This window comes from Temnothorax curvispinosus, unplaced genomic scaffold (assembly GCF_003070985.1).
Source record: "Temnothorax curvispinosus isolate PA1 unplaced genomic scaffold, ASM307098v1 QBEX01017816.1, whole genome shotgun sequence".
Lineage (NCBI taxonomy): Eukaryota > Metazoa > Arthropoda > Insecta > Hymenoptera > Formicidae > Temnothorax > Temnothorax curvispinosus.
The window spans coordinates 487785-508799 of record NW_020227596.1 but is presented as its reverse complement, the minus strand read 5'-3'; the positions used below and the strand labels follow the sequence as shown (position 1 = coordinate 508799).

General features: G+C 38.3%; 3 protein-coding genes and 1 pseudogene across 10 annotated transcripts in view; 1 reads left to right on the top strand and 3 right to left on the bottom strand.

Annotated features, from left to right (window-relative positions):
* Positions 1-976: 976 nt before the first annotated feature.
* LOC112467823 lies at positions 977-4212 on the bottom strand (annotated as a pseudogene).
* A 176-nt stretch (positions 4213-4388) lies between these two features.
* On the top strand, positions 4389-6329 carry LOC112467819. Its single transcript, XM_025036657.1, has 2 exons — positions 4389-4582; positions 5038-6329. Exons 1-2 carry the CDS (start codon positions 4481-4483, stop codon positions 5920-5922), a joined length of 987 nt encoding a protein of 328 aa, XP_024892425.1. The 5' UTR covers positions 4389-4480; the 3' UTR covers positions 5923-6329.
* A 1628-nt stretch (positions 6330-7957) lies between these two features.
* LOC112467836 (spermine synthase) lies at positions 7958-14032 on the bottom strand. 5 transcript variants are annotated; one of them, XM_025036698.1, is made up of 8 exons: positions 13540-14032; positions 12822-13108; positions 11497-11608; positions 9509-9631; positions 9292-9446; positions 9123-9212; positions 8776-8967; positions 7958-8582 (listed from the first exon to the last, which is right to left on the bottom strand). In XM_025036698.1, exons 1-8 carry the CDS (start codon positions 13685-13687, stop codon positions 8436-8438), a joined length of 1254 nt encoding a protein of 417 aa, XP_024892466.1. In that variant the 5' UTR covers positions 13688-14032; the 3' UTR covers positions 7958-8435. The 5 variants fall into 5 exon arrangements, with proteins under 5 accessions (XP_024892466.1, XP_024892467.1, XP_024892465.1 ...); XM_025036699.1 differs by having other exon boundaries at positions 11497-11605; XM_025036697.1 differs by lacking the exon at positions 11497-11608 and adding an exon at positions 10271-10382 and having other exon boundaries at positions 13540-14030.
* Positions 14033-14167: 135 nt separating this feature from the next.
* LOC112467835 (aldehyde dehydrogenase, dimeric NADP-preferring) overlaps positions 14168-21015 on the bottom strand; it is a 12368-nt gene continuing 5520 nt past the window's right edge. For 3 of the 4 annotated variants that reach the window (XM_025036695.1, XM_025036693.1, XM_025036696.1), the window contains exons 2-12: positions 19809-19849; positions 19456-19599; positions 19231-19326; positions 18879-19100; positions 18216-18379; positions 17870-18100; positions 17560-17760; positions 16202-16317; positions 15166-15301; positions 14883-15036; positions 14168-14384 (exon numbers count right to left, since the gene is read on the bottom strand). In XM_025036695.1, the coding sequence (XP_024892463.1) occupies positions 14355-14384; positions 14883-15036; positions 15166-15301; positions 16202-16317; positions 17560-17760; positions 17870-18100; positions 18216-18379; positions 18879-19100; positions 19231-19326; positions 19456-19599; positions 19809-19849 (1535 nt within the window). In that variant the 3' untranslated portion in view covers positions 14168-14354. Of the gene's footprint in view, positions 14385-14882; positions 15037-15165; positions 15302-16201; positions 16318-17155; positions 17272-17559; positions 17761-17869; positions 18101-18215; positions 18380-18878; positions 19101-19230; positions 19327-19455; positions 19600-19808; positions 19850-21015 lie in introns of all 4 variants that reach the window. The other variant, XM_025036694.1, reaches the window with a different exon arrangement.

Below are 21015 nucleotides of genomic sequence, written 5' to 3'. Positions count from 1 at the left end.
TTGCAAGTTAGATCGTAATACGTTTACTATACGTAAACAATTAAAACTACATTTAATTATATTCACGATTAAGTAATCACTCGAACGAGACTCTTCATATAATTACGATCGAACATCTCTCTATGAGATCGTTCGATCTTCCAATTATGAAACTCCTAATGAGCTATGAAGATTATTAATATACGCACATACACATGAAAAATCTCTCTCGGAAAATTACTAATATTGATCATAATTATCCTAATTTAATAAGCATCTTACGTGTTTATAATTTTAAAGCTACTGTGATTTTATTTTCGTATTAGAATTTTCGACTTTAAATTCTAAATATCTTTTCTGTCGCCTAAAACATGCCATCTAAATTTTAAATTAATTTCAATATTTTTATTCTACAACGCGTAGAAACCTGTTTTTGAATGCTACATCCCACATAGCATGCATACCAAAAAAACGTCCAGAAGATATCCTATCTCCTAAATATATGTTCGGGATATCTTCTGGACGTTTTTTCGATATGCATGCTATGTGGGATAAATGACGAGATAAATTCTTTTAACTGTATAACAAAAAAAAATAAAATAAAATAAAATAAAATAAAATAAAAAAAAGAGAGAGAGAGAGAGAGAGAGAGAGAGAGAGAGAGAGAGAGAGAGAATTATTCAACATTACCATAAAGAAGCGCAAGAACAGGGATTTCCGAAACACTATTCTCGATATATCATCAACGATTCATTACGCTTCTTATGAAACGTCGTCGCCGTAAAAAAATTTGATAATCTATAACCTATGTGGCTTATGGCTTATACAAACGGATTCTTCGAGGTAAAAGGTTACGAGATATCAAGTATATCCATTCTTTCATTCAGCTACAAGTAAAAATAAACACTTGTCGACACGCGAAATTGGCAGTGATTACTAATTCTGGTAATGATAAACAGTAATTATTCGAAGCTGTCGCCACGAATGTGTCTACAAGAGGTTTCGGGGAAGCTCAATTGTTTATCGATTTCGACGAAACAAAAACTGACCTCGGTATGCAAATGCTGTGGAGCAGTCCGTGATGCCTGAGGACGTGTATCAATTCGGGCGCCGTTCTGGTGAAGCCGATGATAGAAAAGGTAGCCAATAGCGTGTTCCAAAGACACAGTATTCCCCTGAGTTCGAATCTGGGCCGGCTGGCCATGTAGTGCTGCCCGCCGAATATTAGGATCATGTACAAGCCGCAGTAATAGAAACCGTTCGTCCAGTTCTTCACCATCCATTGCTTGGTCTCGTGGTGGCTGAACGTCTCCTCGAAGTTAAAAATGTAGGAATAATTCGGGAGGCTCACCTCCATGTAATCCACCTTGTTCATCCTTGGTGTTTATTTTTTCTTTTTTTTACAGATCGACGTCTCGCACGGCAAGTCTGCAACAGGCACGGATAAATAAATCGCGGATGTCTCGACTTTGCTCACAGGTCGAGGCTTCACGAAGTTACAGCGCGTAATCCGGAGGGGTCTCAAAGCCGGCAGGAAAGAATGTAAACATCGCTTTCGCGAGGTCTCTCTTTTTTTTCTTTTACAAATTCAAGCAAGAGACACACAGGCTTACGACGAGGCTTAAATTCCGAAAGGTGCTATTTGCACGTATGTCAATATTTATACTTGTTTAATTTCGATATCGCGAAATTCGAGGACCGTCTCGCTCTCTCGGGGGCTCATTCAGGTCTGTCCACGCGAGGAGCAATATCCGATCTTATATTTAAAATCGCATGATAAGATCGGACCTGGGTCCGGGCCAATGGGACGACCGAACGGGCTCGCAAGATCTCGGCGGCTATCTCGAGCACGCGATCTCGAGGCTTGCATTTTGGACATTTGGATTTTGAGACCTGACTCGCGATAATATATCGAACCGATCGGACCATGGGTCGGTGCACAGTCCGATTTAACTGTAGCGTCTTGAAATTTCGAGTAGGGGATCAAGTTAATTAAGCGTTATCTTGAAGATTTCGGGCGATCTCATTGGCCGGGAAGGATCTTACGATCCAGCTTGAGAGCCAGCTGGCTCCGTGGAGCGCGATGCCGCAATCTCGACTCTCGAGTGTGCGTGCACCGTGCACCGGCTTGAAAAAAGGAGCGCGATCCTCCGAGAGAGCCGCGCAGCCGCGCCGCGCACGCGTGAGACACGAGCGCGCCAATCCGAGTTCGACCCTCGATCTCACGCCGCGCTCACGCGATGCACGCGATCGATGCTCTCCTCCGAGGGCGGTTTTACGACGACACGCGACGGCGACAGCCTCGCGGGAGAGAGATCCGCGCCGCGCGCTCGCGGGATCACGCGATGACATGCCTCGCGCGCGTGTTTCACCGCCGCGGACGACGCGACGCATGAAGCGTTCCCGCATATCCGGACGGGGAAGGACGATATTTCGAACTCACGGCGACGCGAGCTGATTGATTCGCAACGTGTGTTCCGTGATCGTTGAAATTACGCCGGAAAAACGAGGCGGGATGATGCGAGTCACGTGAAGCATCAATTTAAAAAAAAAAAAATTGCGTCGTTATTCCTCCTTCAGAGTTGATAGAAGTTGAAAGCGCAGCGTTTTCGACGAATGCAGACGCAGGAGAAAATTGTTTAGGTATATACGCGAAACGCGCGGAGTTAACGATATTTCTGCGCGCTGAAGACGAAAATTGGACACCGGAGAAACCAATATAGGAATAACATTATCGCTCCGGAAGCGATACGAACGATACATCATGTGTATGTACAAGCGACATGAATATTCAGAGGGGAGAGAAAAAAACCGTTTACTGGACTTGGGTGTACCTAATAACAATATTGCGTAACCGTAAATGAATATTCAGTTTTGTAATTAAGACGTCAAACGTACATACGTCAATGTTAAAATGAGCTTCGACCGATTCTAATGACTTTGCGAAGACGAAGGTCACAAACGCGGCAAATGAATGCTACTTTCGGCAGGTGTAATAATTCGCTTCTTTCGAAACTGCTTCTTTCAAACGACGAAGGCCGAGAACATAAACGGGCGATGACTCCATCCTCCGTAAACACGGCGGGTTTATTACCTCGACGCGGGATAACTTGTTCGACTAGCGATTTGGTAAACGTAGGCACGTTTCGCGCGAAATCTTTAATAGACACCTCTCTCTCTCTCTCTCTCTCTCTCTCTCACGAAAACCACGACTCTCGCCTGTGGAACGCGAGGACGCGCGCGCTCGTCGAACGGTCCTAAATACATAAACTTAGCCGCGACGCGCGGCAAGGTGTATCCGAGGCCCGAGGCATTAGCGCGCAGCGCGTGTATCTCCATCCGGGTCGTGCCGTCTGGAGTGCGCTTTCTGAATGATTTCCGATCCACGTTACACACACGGATGCGGGCACGAGGAGGTGCCCAATTCGTTTCATTCAACCCACACACACGTACCGGCGCGGCGGCGTCGGCGGCCACGTACATACGTGCGGCCACGGCGTCCCGCGCGCGCGCGCACGCACACAGGCAGGTGGGCGGTTACGTACCTAGACTGGCGTTACACCTTTCGCCAATTTTCCCCAAGTCGTTCTAGGCGAGGAAACGGTTCGGCGGCGCCGTCGCGTCGTCGTCCGGGGCACGAATCTGCGGGCGAACGGGCCCCAAAAGGAAGCACGGAGCTGTCAAACGAGAGGCTCCTCTCGGTCGCGTCGCCGAGCCGGCGCGTGTCTCCGAACGTGAGGCGAGGCGGGCAAGGCCACTTCCTATTGGAGCGATGAGCCACCGGGTGGCTGCGGCTACCGGCGCTTTCTGATACACGAGCGAAATCGATAGATAAACAAACGGGAAAGGAACGGTGACGGGACGAGAGATAGTACACTCCCGTCGTCCTGCCGTCGCCGACGTTGTCGCGTGACTCACGCTCTCTCTCGCTCTCGATCTCTTTCAATATAATCCCGTCGCCGGACCGCTTGCACGCTCCTTCCGGGTTCCACGCGAGCGAGCCACCTCTCTTTCTCTTTCCCTCTATATATATGTAAATAATTGTGTGTGCGTGTCTAAAGACGCGCCGACGTCGCGCTCGATCATGTGCCCGCACACACCACGAAGACAAGCCGCGCTATGCCGCACGAACGTGCCCACCCGTCGTCTTTATACCGTTTCCTCACGGCGAACAACACCAGACACCTCCGACCTCCCCAGTTCCCCCGCGCGCTCAACCGCTTGCACTTTCCACACCCGATACCCGATTCCGTGCGGCGGAAGCCGCGCGCCGCGCGGCGAGAGACCATCAGCGGCGACCGCGCGGGCGGCGACATCTGTCGGTAAAAACGCCGTGCGCCGACGCGTCAGTGCCGAATTCTCCCCGCGAGAGCGCCCGCTCGGTAAAGCAGCGACCGTGCGGATCGACATTCGCGACTTTTGGTGCATCGCGATGATCGCAACGGAGCGTCGGCCGTTCAGCTCATCGCGTTTATGTTGTTGAACCCGCGTGGCCGCCAACATGACGGGCAAGCAGTGTCAGCCGGATGACAGCGAGGACAATCAATCGCGGATAAAGCTGATAGCGGACAAACGCAGGCTCTTGGAGGACAAGTCCGCCCAGGTATGTACGACGTCCTCGATTTATCTTCCTCCTACGTGTAAACGCGATTCTGCTGGACAGCTGGACCTCTGCCGCGTGCTGTCTGCTGTAACGCGCGTTGCAAGCCCCTTCCGTTTATCGACTCCCGTTTACTTTTCGCGAAGAAAAATAATTAATAGGCGGCGTAACGTAACTTCGCGACGAGAGCTGTCACTGTGCGTGGTCATTTTAAGTGGCGGTGGAACGCCAAATTAAAATCTTTATTCATAGACGCAAAATGGGAGCCATATGTATCTGTGGATATTTTTAAAAAATCTGTCCATAAATCTGCGAGGATAATACATCTTTAAAGATGCTATATGTATGCTGCAAATATAATCATGTCGCTCGTAAATAGAAAGCGCATGACAAATAATATAATTTTTCATTAACAAAATACTATGGGTTAAGTTGTAAAAGAGAACCGCAATTTACAGGTGGAGGCAGAAATCAGAAGCTGTTTCGATGACCTAACGAAACTCCTGCGATCCAGGGAGAAGCAGCTGCTGCGTCAAGCCGAGGCCATCCACAGACAGCAACTCTCGCTGATAGAAACTTCATTGGATTTTCTACCGTCGTCGGTGGCAGTCCTGAACGACAGGAGCAAGCTAGAGGAACAAATACGCCAGTTTGGTAATATCGAGACACACGGATCCAACGGTATTACAGTAAAGGATGTGGAGCCGTATAAAGTTGCGGATTATCAAGACGCCAATAAGGACCATGTTAGTTTCGACAAATCGATCACTAAAAAATCAGACCAAAAAGCCAGAGATCGTCTGAGCCTGCCGCGTTGCAAGGATTTGATATCCGACTACAGGACCGTGCGTATTTCAAGCCTGCCTTCCACGTTCCTCGCCGATAATCAGTTGAGAGACTCGCGGAGCGTAAAGGCCAATGCGTTGAAGATCGTCAAAGACACCCTATCCATATCGGGATGCTCGCCGCTTTTGATTATAAAACGCAAACTCGGCCTGACACACGTGTCCTTAGACGGACTACACGCTTTCGACAAAACGTATTCGCGGAACGTGCAGTCCTTCGGGATGTCTTGCAAAACTACGGAAACCTGCGAGCTAGATGCGTTGACGCACAAATCGATTGAAACTAATTTGCGAGAATTTGACGAGAAAGTCTTGGATCAGGACGATTCTGAATCAATTGGACGCCCGAAGGAACGTGAGAGAAGCTACGAGCATCCGATACAGGTGCAACAATGGTTGCAGCAAATACTCGCGGAGACCGAGATAGAGCCGGCGATTCACGAAATCGGACAGTTTTCAGAGATATCCAAGGCAAAGCTCTGCAATAACGAGCTGTAATCCTATTCGCCGATCGAATTAGACATTCTTGCGTTGTGTTTCAATTGGGGGCCAAAGTTTCCAAAATCATGGAAAGCAAACTGAAAAGGCTGATCTACCTTAGAACTGCATGCCCTGATACTTTTAATTTATACAAATCTCTTGTAAAATAAATTGGAAGGACGTTCTTACATCGTAGTTTTTCCGTGATCGTAGTAGAGGAACGTGAGAAAGGATACCAAATTTGAATGACAAAGAAAGAAGGAAAAGAAGAGAGAGAGTAAAAGATTTATTGTGTACATCGATAAAGTTTAGTACCTCTGCCACAGATGCTTAATGTGTAGTCCTTGTTCATACAACGAATACTTCGCCGTTCTTGATACAACAGACAACGTGGTTAGTGCCCTCTCGAAAAAATGTTGTGCTTAAAAATCCGAATTATATAATTGATAAGACTGTTTTTATTCTACTAAAAATATCGCGTATTTATTTTATCGTGTATAAGTTTTTAATTTACGTAGAAAGTGCTATCTTTGTTGGTCAATGAATCTTGACAGCAAATAAATGCAGCATAATCTTATTGCGACTGTTTCTTCAAGTGATATCTTTTTTATAAATAAAACTCATGATTGTACGATATTTTTGTAAATAATTAATCAAGTTAATTAATTACTATATATCGTAATTCCAGCTCTTTCTCTCCACTTACATGACTAAATTGTGCGTATAATTGTAGATTCCGTAATCAATTAATTCATTAGATGCTCAGTATTTTTGAAGATATGATTAAGAATCCATCAACTATTAGCATTAAACAGAAGCAATCTAGGATTATTATTTATTTTGCATTTTACTATTGCTTAACGCTGTTAAACAGATAATATTGTGTTGAAACATGCTTTGATATTTAATACTGTAAGAAAATAATATCCTCAATAAATTATTTCTTGTAAAATTGCACTAAGAGTTAGGAGAAACTCCTATAATATAATTAATAAAATATTCGTCATTATTTCAATTAATTCATACTTGCTCAAGTATTATTTCCTATTAGTTTCATTTCTTTAACCCTGAACTGTATAAATCTGAAATGGGCTCTTTAATATTAATATAGTGAGAAAATTTACAGTAATTTTACAAAATTATCGAATTCTGCGACTAAAAGTTTATTTCGATTCAAATTCTAATCTTTTTTTATTGTGCGGTATGCGTATCATTACAATTACGAATTTATTATACCGATATGTATGCATTAAGATGTTTTATACTGTTTAGGGTTAATTAAATGCATGTACATATATATATATATATATATATATATATATGTACATGTATTTATTTGTATTTTATCAATTGTTCAAATCAGAGAAAAACGCTTGTTAGAAAAATAATTTATCCCGATATAATTTTATCGTTCTTACATCGAGCTTTTATAAAATACAGAATATATTTATATTTATATATATGCGATATATACCATATCGACATGTACGTATCAATATACAAGTTATCGCGGGTAAACAAAATGACCGCGATAAAACTATCTAATAAGAAAAGGAAAAAAGCAAAAAGATGATAATACGCATCTATCATTGCTGTTAATCCTTGTATTCTAATCAGAAATATGGGGAAAAAAATGATTAAATGTAAAACAATATAAATTTTAAAAACTTAATAATTACATAGATTAATAAAGGATTAACAACAAAAATTGATCTTTGTATTATCAGCAATTAAATATAAAAAAAGAAAGAACTCTTACGGTACTAATTTTTTTGCTATATGTTTTCACGTTGGAAAAATCAGCATCAGTATTTGAGTTTTTCATCAATTTTTAAAGCGAAAGTTGAAATACGATATCCTTGAAATTTATTAGCGTTAAATTATTAGGAATAGTATATTGTGCACCAAAGGGCGAAAGTAGCATTTTTCAGACGAGTGTGAAGTTTGCCGCCCGAGCCGAAGGCGAGTACCTGTTTAGCGGGACGAAAGTGATCACTTTCCGCCCTAGGGAGGAAAGTGGTTACTTTCGTCCCGCTAATGCCGCCCTGGCGTGAAATTGGCCACTTTCGCCCCTCTCTACAGGCATGGAAAGTCGAACTTTCCGTGGAGGTGTTGTGAAAAATGTATTTCGACAAGAGGTAATGCAAATTAAATCCAATTTGAACCTTGCTTCCTCTAGAACATGATAAAAGAGATAAACCAAATTAAAGTAAGGTATTTTATCTCTTATAAAAAGATATATGTATATATTCTTTTTTCTGCTATCATCTATTATTTCTTAGATTTATCTTCCAACGCAATCATTACGCATAATAAAATTCTCGAGGAAATCTCGAGAGAAAACAGTAATTAATATGTTATGAAATGAACTAATTTAATAATAATTTGATTCATCTCACTCAGGAACTAATTTCATTAATTAATAAAGCTAGAACTAGGAAGTAGAGCTTGGGTCATAAGACAGGCAGCAGACTGTGAGGATACCGGTTTGCCATGGTCCTCCAGGTTCTACCCGAATATTCTTTGCTCCATCATTTCAGTGAGACTTGATAGAAGATCCAATCTTCGAAAAAAGATGGGACAAAAGCGCGATCTTTCGTGAACGTGACCGGCACGCACAATTGAGATAAGACTTCTTCATACATCTTCAAGGATTCTGGACATGACGCGCCATTTCCCTACATACAAAAAAAAAATATTAAACATTGATAAAATAATCTATATCATATATTTATATTAAGGTATCTAAAATTTTATTGTCATAGTTTTATCAATAAAATGTAGAAGTATCGTTTGCGATTAAAATCAAAACTACTTTATTGCATAATAGATGAAATTGAATGTGCTTTGAAAATGAATAAAGATACTCACATGCGTCATATATTTTCCGGTAGACTTCAACACCTTCATGGAAGAGTTGAGGATTAGTCTAATAAAATCCCAGGCATCACCATGTGGCGTTGTGCTAATAGGAATGTCCGTCAGATCGCCGAAGACGTAATCGAATTGTCGTCCTTCTTCGATCATATGGGCTAACGCTTTCACACAATCGCCGACAATGATCTACAAAGAGAGATTATTATTATTCCTATGAATTTTGTTGTTAGTTCACAAGAATCTAGATGTTTAGATTCGAATGTCCGGTTGAAGATGTTCAGATTAAAAAATGTTCGGTTCTTAGAATTTAAGCGCCTGAAAATTTATAAGACGAAGCTTACTTCATAATTATCGCCCTTTCTCTTGTCTAGGCAGTCGCCACATATGCTCCGCATATGCTGGCTACAGGCTTTCATGACGATGTCATCAATCTGCAAAAAAAAATATATATAAACAGATGGTACATATAATTCGTTCATATAATTCACGCGTGAAATTTGATTCACATACTTCTAGCATCGTAATAAACTTTGGTTTTTCCTTCAATAATTCCCATAATAGGCCGCCATCGCCACCACCGAGTATCACTATCTCCTTGCCAGCGTAATTTTCTTTGCCTCGTTGCATCAGCGTTTCTGTGTATATAAGATCTGCCTCGGACATGTCTGCAGAGGAATTTCTAGTAAGTTGTAAATAATAGACGAAGTTATAACATAATACAACTTACTTTGGAGTTCGTCGAGTACCAGCAGATTGCCTAGCGATTTGGAGTGCACAATTTGTACCTTCTGATACGGTGATCTAGCCTCGAACACGAGCTTGTCGATGTCATATTCCAGCAGTCGCTCGTCTTGAATAAGAATAATGTTTATTGGCAACACTAGTCGCCATCTTGTAATAATGTTAATTCAAAAGCATGCTTATATACATTTAAAAAAACATTACGAAGAGTAGAAAACAAGGTATCGCAAGGCAAAGCTGATAACACGCATGGGAACGTTAGCATCATAACCAGATGAAAGAATGATGTGAGGAAATTGGTAAAAGATTAACTATTAAAATTGGGCGACGCTTTGTCATGCAAGAAGAGAACAAATAATATCATTGGGGATTAACGCGGAGAGACGTTCCAGACTGAAACGATCGCAGGTGCATATTACTAACGAGTAAGATGTATCTAGAATTATGTAGAAATCATCTAAGCTTTAACTGTGAACATCACATTTTAAATCGATTATACAGATTCGTAGCTCTCAATGAGTTTCCATCTTCACATATTTCAGAAATAACTTTAGAACGGTCTTCGTAATATATATTTTTCGTAAGAGATAAAGCTTTCGTAAGAGACGTGAGGACATTTAATACTAATATTTACGAGTCGATGTACAACATTAATTTTCCAATTGATCGAGCCCCTTAAGTACAAGCAATTCCGTTGTAAGAGCGGCCGTTAACTGGTCCGTAAACATAATTATAAATAAAAACTCACCGGCGGTAGGATAGTATCTCTCAAAGGGTCCACCGCGTTTAATTGGTGTAAGCGTGTGCGACCGTGTAGCGGTTGCTGCTGTCTGCAACGCCGTTTCCAATTCTTTGGCCAACTACCATAACCGGCCATCATCATCATCATCCATCATCATCACCATCATCATCATCATTATCATCATCGTCATCGTCATCATCATGATTTTCATTCATCATCATCATCATCATTATCATCATCAAGCCGAACCAATGAGAATTGAACAGAACAAAGACACTATCTTGTAAAACGGAATCGCTACACTCCTTGTTGTTAAGGAAGCTAAAAAAAGGTGTTAAGATCTGGCAAGCCATGATATATGGCAGGGCTTATCTTTGTCCAACAAAATGGTACGTAACAAGCGTAAAAAACGGATCGTGATAAAGGTAGCTGTGTCTGTGTATGATCGTATTATCTTATTATTATAGCCGTACGACTAAAAGTGACGATCCGGAAATTTACAACTCTAAGAATCTAATAAACCTCGGATTCAATTATTATTCAAAAATAATAATGCATTAAATGAGAGAATGAGAGATAAATTATTATAAAAATAATATTTTAAGCTTCGTGATTATATATATATACCGTAAAGATATTACGCACGTTTCAACTGGCAAAATTTCAATTTTTAGCTAGTACCGTGTACTTTTATCGTATAGGTATCTTAATAGAATATTAATTTATAGCACATAAGAGAGAAAGAAAAATATAATAGAATTCAACGATAATGATTTATAAGGCAAGCCACATTTACATCTCTGATTGCATTTCGATAATGAATCCGTTCTTAGATCTCGTAGCAAAATACGCCCTATGCATTGCAGCAGTTGCCTAAGAACTTTTATTCGTACGACCGAAAAAAGGCAAGAGAACAATTATACAAGTAAATATACATATATTTAAATATTATATGTATTTGAATGAATGATCAAAACTTTTTTTTTATGAGCGAATTAAGTGCTGGGTAGAAAAATTTGGGCTGAACGTAACAGTGCTGGGAGCAAAATTAAGTCAGCATTCCTGGCAAGCGGCCTATCCTAAATATCTATTAGTAAACAGTCAATAGCGATATTGTAATTCTCTATGCCAAATATTTCACGAAATAAATCTACAAGTATGTAAAATATGTAGTTGTGTTAGGAGAAGTGAACGAGGAACAAAATCTAATTGAGGGAAAGCATTTTTTCTACCTGATAGTGTCAGATAGAGGTCATATATGGTTCCTCGTCTTACTGGCGGTAAACGCTTGCTGCGCTGGCTGTTCAAAGCCATGGCAACATCAGCTTCCAAGTATCGCCACTGCTACAACGTTCTGTCAGTTATGTCATAATTCCTACTTGCGTTGTAAAAAAAAATTCTACATACAGGATGTTAAAACAAATGGTTCGGGACAGATAGTACTCGGTGGCACTCAGAAACCGAGCAAAGAACATTCAATCAGCAAAAATTGAAAAAAGGGACTTTCCTGACGTCGCATATATTTTCTCCTTCCTAGATATAACAATTATCTTATCACGTTAAAATACGATAAGATAATCCTTTCTCCGCGGTAATTGTAGCAACGCATTTATTTTACAAACTCGAATATATACATTCTAAGTCGCTTGCAAATCAATGCAAAAACTTGTTATGGAGATGTAATTAGCCTCAACATTAAGACAGTGCATTGCTCTTTCATTTACATAAGTGCTTTCATTTACATAAGATTACAGCTGATATTTCTGTCTAAAAATAATTAAAATTAAATCTGGTTGTAGATTATCTTTTCGTTTTCTTTAATCATTTGTTATATAAGATAAAAACCGAGATAAGAGATATGATAATCGAATAAATGATTTTATTTGCTCAATCTTGGAGTCGGCAATCTTTGAGCGAAGTTTTTTTGACCAACATATAGAAGCCAGAGATTAAATTAGCTGAGTATAATTTCGCAGAATTCGTAACTACGCAACAAACGGTTCTTAAGGATCAATCATCGCATGCATTTTGTATCTAAATATAAACTCAGCGAAATTATACTGGCATCAATCCTTGATAGAGGGAAGTCCCGCTTGTATTACTAAAATAGAAAATTGCTTTTAACTCGGATAAGATCAATTTCTCGAACCATATAGACAAAGTATTTTTTACTCAGTTTAATGAGCCCGATTAAGTCTCGAATCCTTTTCTTCAACAACCTGCATTTTACTGCTTCACGTTTTACTTTAAATTTTATCACGTAAAGATCGATACGTTAATCATATAATTGAGTTTGTCAGATTCGTTGCAATTCTTCAATGAAAAAAAACCCACGTGTTCGCAACTTTTTCTTTCTCTCTGAGAACTGAACGTGTTCCTACGTGATTAGTTTATCTTTATCTTTCTTTTTTATTTTAAGAGATTCTGATGAAGTGATTATATAAAACCCTGCCTATAGAAGGTAAGTGGTGTCTCTCAAAAGCACTAGCGTTCGTTCTTCAACAGATATTTTTCTAACGTTTACAGCAAATTGTTTATCAAGTTCGTGCATACATACCTCGAAAGTTAAGAGCGCCTCTTGATCGTCCTGCTTGTAATACTCGATGTTTAACGTAATCAGACCCTCTGTGTACCCTCTGACAGTGATCAGACTGCCCCTGGGTCCGGTATATAAAACGAGCAAACTGCCGTCGATGTTCGACTCTGTCAGTGGCTTGAGACCGGTGAAATGTTCCGCCAGTACGTTCGCGATCGCCGATTTCAGGCCCGATCGCTTCTCCATATCGGCAATTACGCTACTGGAGACCGTGAAGTCCAGGAGTACGGTATGGGCTACCATTGCTTCTGCAATGTACGAACACAGATATAGGATGGTGAAGTCAATCCGGACGGAGAGACGGCAATTTGCCTCATATACTTGTTAAAGGCCTTGTCACGCGGGCGATAAGTCATCGGCGAGTCACGGGGTCACAGGAAAACTCAACGCGCGAATATCTTTTCCCTTCCCCTTTTCTTTTTAATTATATATTTCACGTTATACAAGAGTAGTCGAGCCGCGAGCGCATGCAGAAGCTAAAGGCTGAGCGACAGCGTGACGACGGCATGGAATGTCCTTAACGTCGCTTCGGGATAATACATTACATAATTAAATCCCGTGGAAAAACAGGTACGTTGCCGGTGCCCGCGCTACGTGACTTGACACACCGCGCGGCTGTCGATAATCAACGGATGATTCATTAGTTTCATTCGCCGGTCATTCGCTTGTTTATACTCACGTAATTGTGCGATAACGTTTATTGCTCGGTCTGTTCGGGCGTACGCCAGTGTGTTGCTCCCAGACGTGAAGGAATGACGTGTGCACACACTGGCACAAGAATTTATGCGCAGGTTATCGGATGCGCGCGGGGCGATAGGAATTATCATCTGGAGGACCTCTCTGACGATTGTGTTCGATTGCTGGTGCGATGTATCGCGAGATATCGCGGCGTCGCGATACCTCGAGACCTCCGGCCGATTCAAACGCACGGATCCAGAAAGCGCGCGCGCATATCTCGAGATACATTATTATAAATGTATTACATCATAATTATTATATAACATCGAACACCAATTTAACTATCGCATGCGACAGTAAAGTTCTTGAATTGTGTTGTATATTAACAAAAAAAAAAACCTGTGAAAGCACTTGGCGTTGCGCAGATGCAAACAAAATAGAAAAAAAATTTAGAATTATATAAGAAAAAACGCAGAGTAGTGTGCAAACAAAAGATTTAATAAACATATTTATTTTAAGACTTACTGGAGCTTATCCCAATAAAAATGTTCATTTTTTACCATAATATAATATTCTCTCCCATATGCTTCACGAGCATAAGTGAAGCTCGAACATATTTCATACATATGTGCGGTAAAACATCTACTTATTTAATAGGGTATAAACAATATATAAAACCAAAAACATTGTACAAAAATTTTTACAATTTCCATTGAGTTATAAAAGGTGAGTAAAGAATGTAGCAATTAATTGTGTTGTGTAAATTGACAAAATGCATTTATAGATGCATTTGAAGGTGCTGCGTGGTCGGCTGCGTTACAACTGCTTCTCCGAGTAATTAAATTCCTGCAACAATATACGCATTTGTTCTTTTTTTTCCCCTCTCACCTCGTATGAGTACCCGATGAAATTGTCCTGTTACGATCGATAAAAAGTATGAAAAGTAACACACGCAATGAAATAACATGAGACATTGTTTTCCGAGCATCTACCGTCAACACTCAAATACCATCCACAAAGGTCAGATGAAAAATTCTAACAATAAGAGGCAATCATAACTGCACACAGTACACCACACAGTTTCTCTTTACCTTAATTATGAAAATGCAAATCAATATTGGATAATTATATTTAAGCTCTCTGAGAGCTTAGACTTCAAAAATTATGACCATTTTTCTTCCTTCACCTGCCTTCCTGTGTCATCCTTTTCCCACAACTATGCTACTATTTATGCAAATATATTTTATTCAAAACGTTTACAATGATTACAAACTCTATTTAGCCCACTTACATTTATGTATAACATGAGGATGAATCATGTACGGTTTAATATCGTTTTTGTACCTTCATTGCAGCTTTAAATCCAACTGTGGCGAGTACCCCGAGACCGAACATAAGTATATATGGTAAATACTTTATAATAGGCAAACTAGGTCTTCTTTCGAGTAAACGTCTAAGTATCTTCAAATTTTCGTCGGAATAGGGTGGAAAACGGGATCTGAAAAACATATTTTCTGCTTGGTATTGAAAGACTACTATTAACTAATATAGCAAAATATTCTATATATAATTTACATAGATTAGATTATACAATTATCTGATTATATAAAAGAAGATTCACACTTACTTGGCCAAAATTTCCGCAACTTTATTGTAATTCCGAATCAAACAACCTTTCTTATGTGTGAATGTATCGAACGTGAATTTTCCATGGTAGGCTCCCATACCAGAATATCCTACTCCTCCAAAGGGTAAAGTCTCAACTAAAGAAATAATATACAATAATAATGAATGAAATAATGTAACAAAGAGGAGAAAAAAATAATTTGATATTAATTCTTGTTATGTGAACATATACTTATCACTTTTATTTTTGTTAGAATCTCTCATTATTTGTCTTAATCAAATTGAACTAAAGATTTTATGTTAATAGATTTATGATTATAAATAAAGCAATAATTTTACATATATATAAGAATTCCTCATTAAATTGAAAAGAATTTAGTGAGAGATAAGTCAAAATAAAAATAAAGAATATCTTGAATAAATGTTGAGAATGCAATAGTTTTTAAATAAGTTATTATAAAAGTGACTGTTTACAAGCTCCTATTTCTACAACTTTAAAGATATAGCAGTAATTTGTAGCACGTTATGTAGCGGTATATTTATAGCATGTATTACATCCTCAACATTCGTTCATAAGTTAGTTTTTGATACCATTATACCACTTGTTAAAATTTTAGACTTAATGGAGAACATAAATAGTGCAAGCCAAGTATGATACAATTAAGCAATAGAATAAAAATAAAAAGCTCGTATTACAGAATACTCATTAGTTCATTACATTGGGTACGTTCAGCCGATACTCCGCTAGCCTAGCAATCGTGAGCAGTCGCTCGTTTCCTCTCCTTTGACCCAATGGATTAAAAGGAGAGGAAACGAGCGAAAACGAGCGACTGCTCACGATTGCTAGGCTAGAGTATCGGCTGAACGCAGCCATTGCAATTCAATTTTAAAGAAATTTAATACATATACATACATCTAATACTCTGTTAACAGAAACAACGTAATGCTGTTTGAAAAAAAAGAAAGCTAGCTAGGACAAACGTATAAATAATTTATAAAAAAAAAACTTTTTATAACATTATTGTAAGAAAAACTACCTGCTGCATGTAATATCACGTCATTAGCAACAACGCTGCCACTAGACGTATTATTAATAATCAAAGATAGAGTTTCCTTGTCCTTGCTGAATATATACAACGCTAATGGCTTCTCCCTGTTAAATAATTAATGTAAGAAAGTCATTTCTCTTTGCGAAATGTGTATTTGTATGCGTGAGTATGTGTATGCACGCGCTCGTGTATGAGTATGTGCACGCGCCCGTGTATATGAATATGTGTACGCGCGTGTTGCGAACAACTCTGATACTTTATAATCGCACATCATTACGTTTGTATAACATTAATAATACGTACTAGTTTCTCTTTTTGATGTCAATTTCATGTTAGTACTTATTTTGAATATTTATAATTTTATAATATAATATATATATTACTTAATACATATTATAGCAATAACCACCACCATTTTCAGATGCATTCTATTATTTGAACAGTATATACAGTTTGATAATGCAAAGTTTCCACACTTGCAACCTCACACATAAGTAAAAAAAAATAAAAGATTTATATGTACAGACAGTAGAAAAATCTATTTTATACCAAGAAAGAAAGATATAGTGTGTAAATTTTCCTTCAGCAGTCATCACACCTAAACCAGAAAAAGAGAACGAACATGCTTGTTTCAATCAGAGAATCCTTAATCCTAATCAAGAAATGCATTCCTGCTCCCTCTCATAACCAGTTTACGAAATCAATTCGTACAACTACCAACCGCATCTGCACCTCCTTCCGATAGACAAACCGAGCTATTTTGTCAATTTCGGCAGAACCAAAAACGATAAACGTAAACACAAAAGTAAAATATTGTAAAACATAATTGTCGTGGGACTTATCGGTCTCCTGCAAAGGTTTTTCCTTTCACCAAAATTCTCAAAGAATAAATAAACAGGCCCAATATAGATAATACTTCCGTCACCTAGAATCCGGACTCACCGGTATATTGCAATAACGTGTCGTTGACGCACACGGCTCCGCTGCTGACTTGGTCTATAATTAGATCTTGTACTCTCTTGCTCGTAGAAAATACGTACAGTACAAGTGGGCTTTCACTACATGCGAAAAACTAATTACTTCATGCCGTTCCCTCGCGTAACAGTGAAATCGTGAAATGTATGAATGTATGAGAGAATATAAGAACATCTATCCCCGGTAGTTATATTTACGTGGGAATAAAATCTTCCGTTCGGGATTATGAAAGATTTCAGATTATAAAAATTCGGATAATTAAAATATTCTAGCTACAGATAAAAAAATGCGCGATATTTCAGAAGGGGATATTTGCATTATTCGTTTCTCATATAATCCCTTGCTCATAATATCGAAGTCAAATAACGTACCGACTGTTGATGAAGTTAATTGCTTCGTAAGCATTATTAACGTTTATTATAGGTAATATCGGCCCAAATATCTCTTCCTGCATGATGGAATCCGTTGATTTGACATCAGTAAGTATTGTAGGCGAAATAAACTTTTCCGCAGGATTTACGTCGCCACCGATAGCAATCTTGGTTTTATCGTTTATATAATTGACAAGTCGCCTAAGTATAGGAGAAATAATTATTACTTAACTTATCGAGGCGTCTTTAAACTTGTAATCATTATTCGCCTTAAAAATAATTATATTGAGTATTTGCGTGTAAAACTTACTGATAATGTTTGTCTGTAATAATGCGTGCCAAGTCAGGATTTTCCCGTGGATTGTCACCGTACCATTCCTGTAAAATCTTTTTAGCTTCCTCGATAAATTTGCTCTGTACCTCGGGTGTGCATAACATATAATCGGGCGCGATACACGTTTGACCAACGTTGACGCATTTACCCCACAAAATGCGTTTCGCTGCCATTGCCATATCCACTGTGTTATCTATGTACACGGGGCTGCAAATCGTTGTTATTCAGTACAATTCCGTTCAAAAGATAAGTTTTTGGAGAAATATAATTAAAATTGCATTTTGCACGTATCTAGATTTTTTTTTTTAAATTCGTTTAATACCTCTTTCCACCCAACTCTAATGTAACGGGTGTGAGAAACTCATTAGCAGCTTTCCGTACAATTTTTCCAATTGTAGAGGATCCAGTATAAAAAATATAATCAAAACGTTGCTTGAGTAGCTCTGTCGTTTCTGATACTCCTCCCATTATTACACGGCAACAATCCTGTTCACAAGAAACATCAAGTCATAATTCCTTTTTAATAAGCAAGACGTTTGACATATGGAGTTAATTTATTTCAATATGGATATATTGAAATATTGTTGCAATAAAAATCATGGTTTTTTTTTTTAAACTAATGTGTTAAGAAATAAATAATAGAGAGAAAAAAAACAATGTTGCCTCTTCATTATACAAGACGCAGTTCTTGTGCGTCATCGTTATGCAACAAAGTATCTTGTAACAGAGTTCAATTCAAGCCATTCAATTTCAATTCAATTTTATGGTCTACCTTCTTTAGTTAAAGAAAAGTAATGATTTATAACAGAATACCTCATAGGATGCAGGATATTTCAAAATTCGCAAATGAAAAAAATTGCTACAGTGGGAAAATTCTCGAGAAATTAAATGATAACTTTTGTGATTATCCATTAACAGTAGTTTGTAAAATATAAAAATTTAAAATTAAAATATAAAGAATTTTAGCAAATCAAGTCTTACGTACCGTATCTAAATATTTCGGAATGGTCTCGTACAAATATTTCGCTGTAGCCGTTGCAATCTCGGAAGGTTTCACAATCACGCAGTTTCCAGCTGCGATCGCGCCCATCATAGGTAGTAAATTCAGTTGAACAGGATAATTCCACGCACCCATAACTAATACAACTCCATAAGGATCTTTTCGGATTTCCACTCCATCGAAAAAGTTCGCCAGTGACTTGGGCGGCTGCAAAATATCGCAATCTTAAAAGTTCACACTCTAGAGCCTAGCCTATTAAAGCTGTCTAATGAACGGAAATAAATAAAGAGAGATATACTCTTATATAACATATATATAAAAACTGCATCAAGATTACCTTCTCTGTTGCCGACCATTCTTTAATATTCATGAGCATGTATTTAATCTCTTGAATTGTATAATCAATTTCCAATGCGAACGTTTCAAACTTGCACTAAAATATAATCGACATTATTAAAAATAATAGTGAAAAGAATATATTATTAAAAATAATAATACGATATTAGGCTAATGAATACACTAATGAAGCGATTGTTTTTAATACGTGATCATTAAATCATACCCTGTGCAGATCTGACGCCAGGGCTGCTACTATTTCTGACGAGTTTTCCGTCAGCATACGCATAAGCTGTTTTATTTGCTTGATCCTCCATTCTAGCGGCCTTGTCTTTCCACTGTTAAACGCGTCTCGCGACTGCTGAACTAACTGTAATAAATTTTATATAGACGAGTTGTTAGTCCTCAAAAAAATTATACATTTTTCTCTTACATAACACGAGAAAGAAGACACTCCGATTGGTTTAATTAAAAAATATAAATGATAGTTTTTCAAATGTAATTGCAAAATTTCGTTGGGGTCCCTGGATACCCCAGGGTGGTTTTCGAGGATTAATAAACAGTTAATTATTTGCTTACCTCAGGATAATTTATAGGCACTTGTTTGTCATTTGTTTGCGCTGAAACAAAAGAAAATAATACATTGTTCGATATAAATATTTGACACCCTTCTATTTCGATCGCTTATTACGCCACAGGATATGCAAAGTTAAATAAAAAAAACAACTTAATTTAAATGCTAAAATATTTATGTAAATTAAATCAACATTGAATCGTTACACTCCAACGAGTTAACCTTCACGCTTCTCTTATTGCGTGATGAGCTTCACATATGACTAATTTATAGAAAAAATGATAATTGCCAGAGCAATCTCATTTATAACTTTCAGGATCTGTTCAAGGATCTGTTTATTTCGAGGGCGCGATGAGGTAATAAGCAAATTTCGTGCAAATTGTTAAACTCGATTCCCCAGGGAAAAAAAAGAACGTAAACATTAGTCGAAAAACATTTATATTAATTTTGGAACTGGCGTAGGTTTTTCGAATAAAAAGTTAAATCCAGTTTTAGCTATTGAATATTTTAATATTAATTAATATGTAACGGATATTACATACAGAAATATTAAAAACTCGAAATATATAAGGAGCAAGTTACAAGACATAAAAAAATTCATCTTTCCAAATGAGGTTCGATAAATAATCCGTCAATGGAATTTTTGCCTGAACGAGAATTTAAAAAACCATTTGAGACCAGCAAATAAAAAGAAGAGTCGTGCGATAAGACAAATTTTTGTTTTCAAAGTGCGGAAGATAAGACGATAAGTGCGGAATAATCTTTTTGGGATATATAGTTGCTTCAGGAACTGATCTCTCGTCACGTAAAACCGAAAAATCATCATACAAAAATGATCGTCCCGAAGTAACGGTTAACACGAACGTGTCCGTTTATTTTTGTGTCGCTGATGTATCGCCGCCGGGAGGGGGGGGGGGGACACGGCGGACAAGGACACGCCCGATAAGTATTTAAACGTATTAAACGAGATATGCAAAGTCTCGTCGACCTCGTTCGAAGAAAAAAAAAACAAATACATATATATACATATATATATCTGTTGTGGTTTGACGACTTCCAACTTACATACACGTAGCTACTTTTATCGATACGTGTGAATCTCGGCTGAACTTTTTTCTTTATTTTCTTCCAATTCTCAGAACTCAGAACTATAAAATTTCCAATTCCACAGTTTTAAGAAATTGAAGAAAAATTAAAAAAAAAAAAAAAAAA

What these genes read in the sequence shown, in the direction of transcription:
- LOC112467819 (XM_025036657.1), top strand. Translation starts at nt 4,481, where the DNA reads ATGACGGGCAAGCAGTGTCAGCCGGATGACAGCGAGGACAATCAATCG. An exon ending in TGGAGGACAAGTCCGCCCAG is followed by an intron (nt 4,583 to 5,037) that starts GTATGTACGACG and finishes CGCAATTTACAG; the next exon opens with GTGGAGGCAGAAATCAGAAG.
- LOC112467836 (XM_025036698.1), bottom strand. Translation starts at nt 13,687, where the DNA reads ATGATAATTCCTATCGCCCCGCGCGCATCCGATAACCTGCGCATAAAT. An exon ending in AGTTTATTACGATGCTAGAA is followed by an intron (nt 9,213 to 9,291) that starts GTATGTGAATCA and finishes TTTTTTTTGCAG; the next exon opens with ATTGATGACATCGTCATGAA. An exon ending in GAAAGGGCGATAATTATGAA is followed by an intron (nt 8,968 to 9,122) that starts GTAAGCTTCGTC and finishes CTCTCTTTGTAG; the next exon opens with ATCATTGTCGGCGATTGTGT.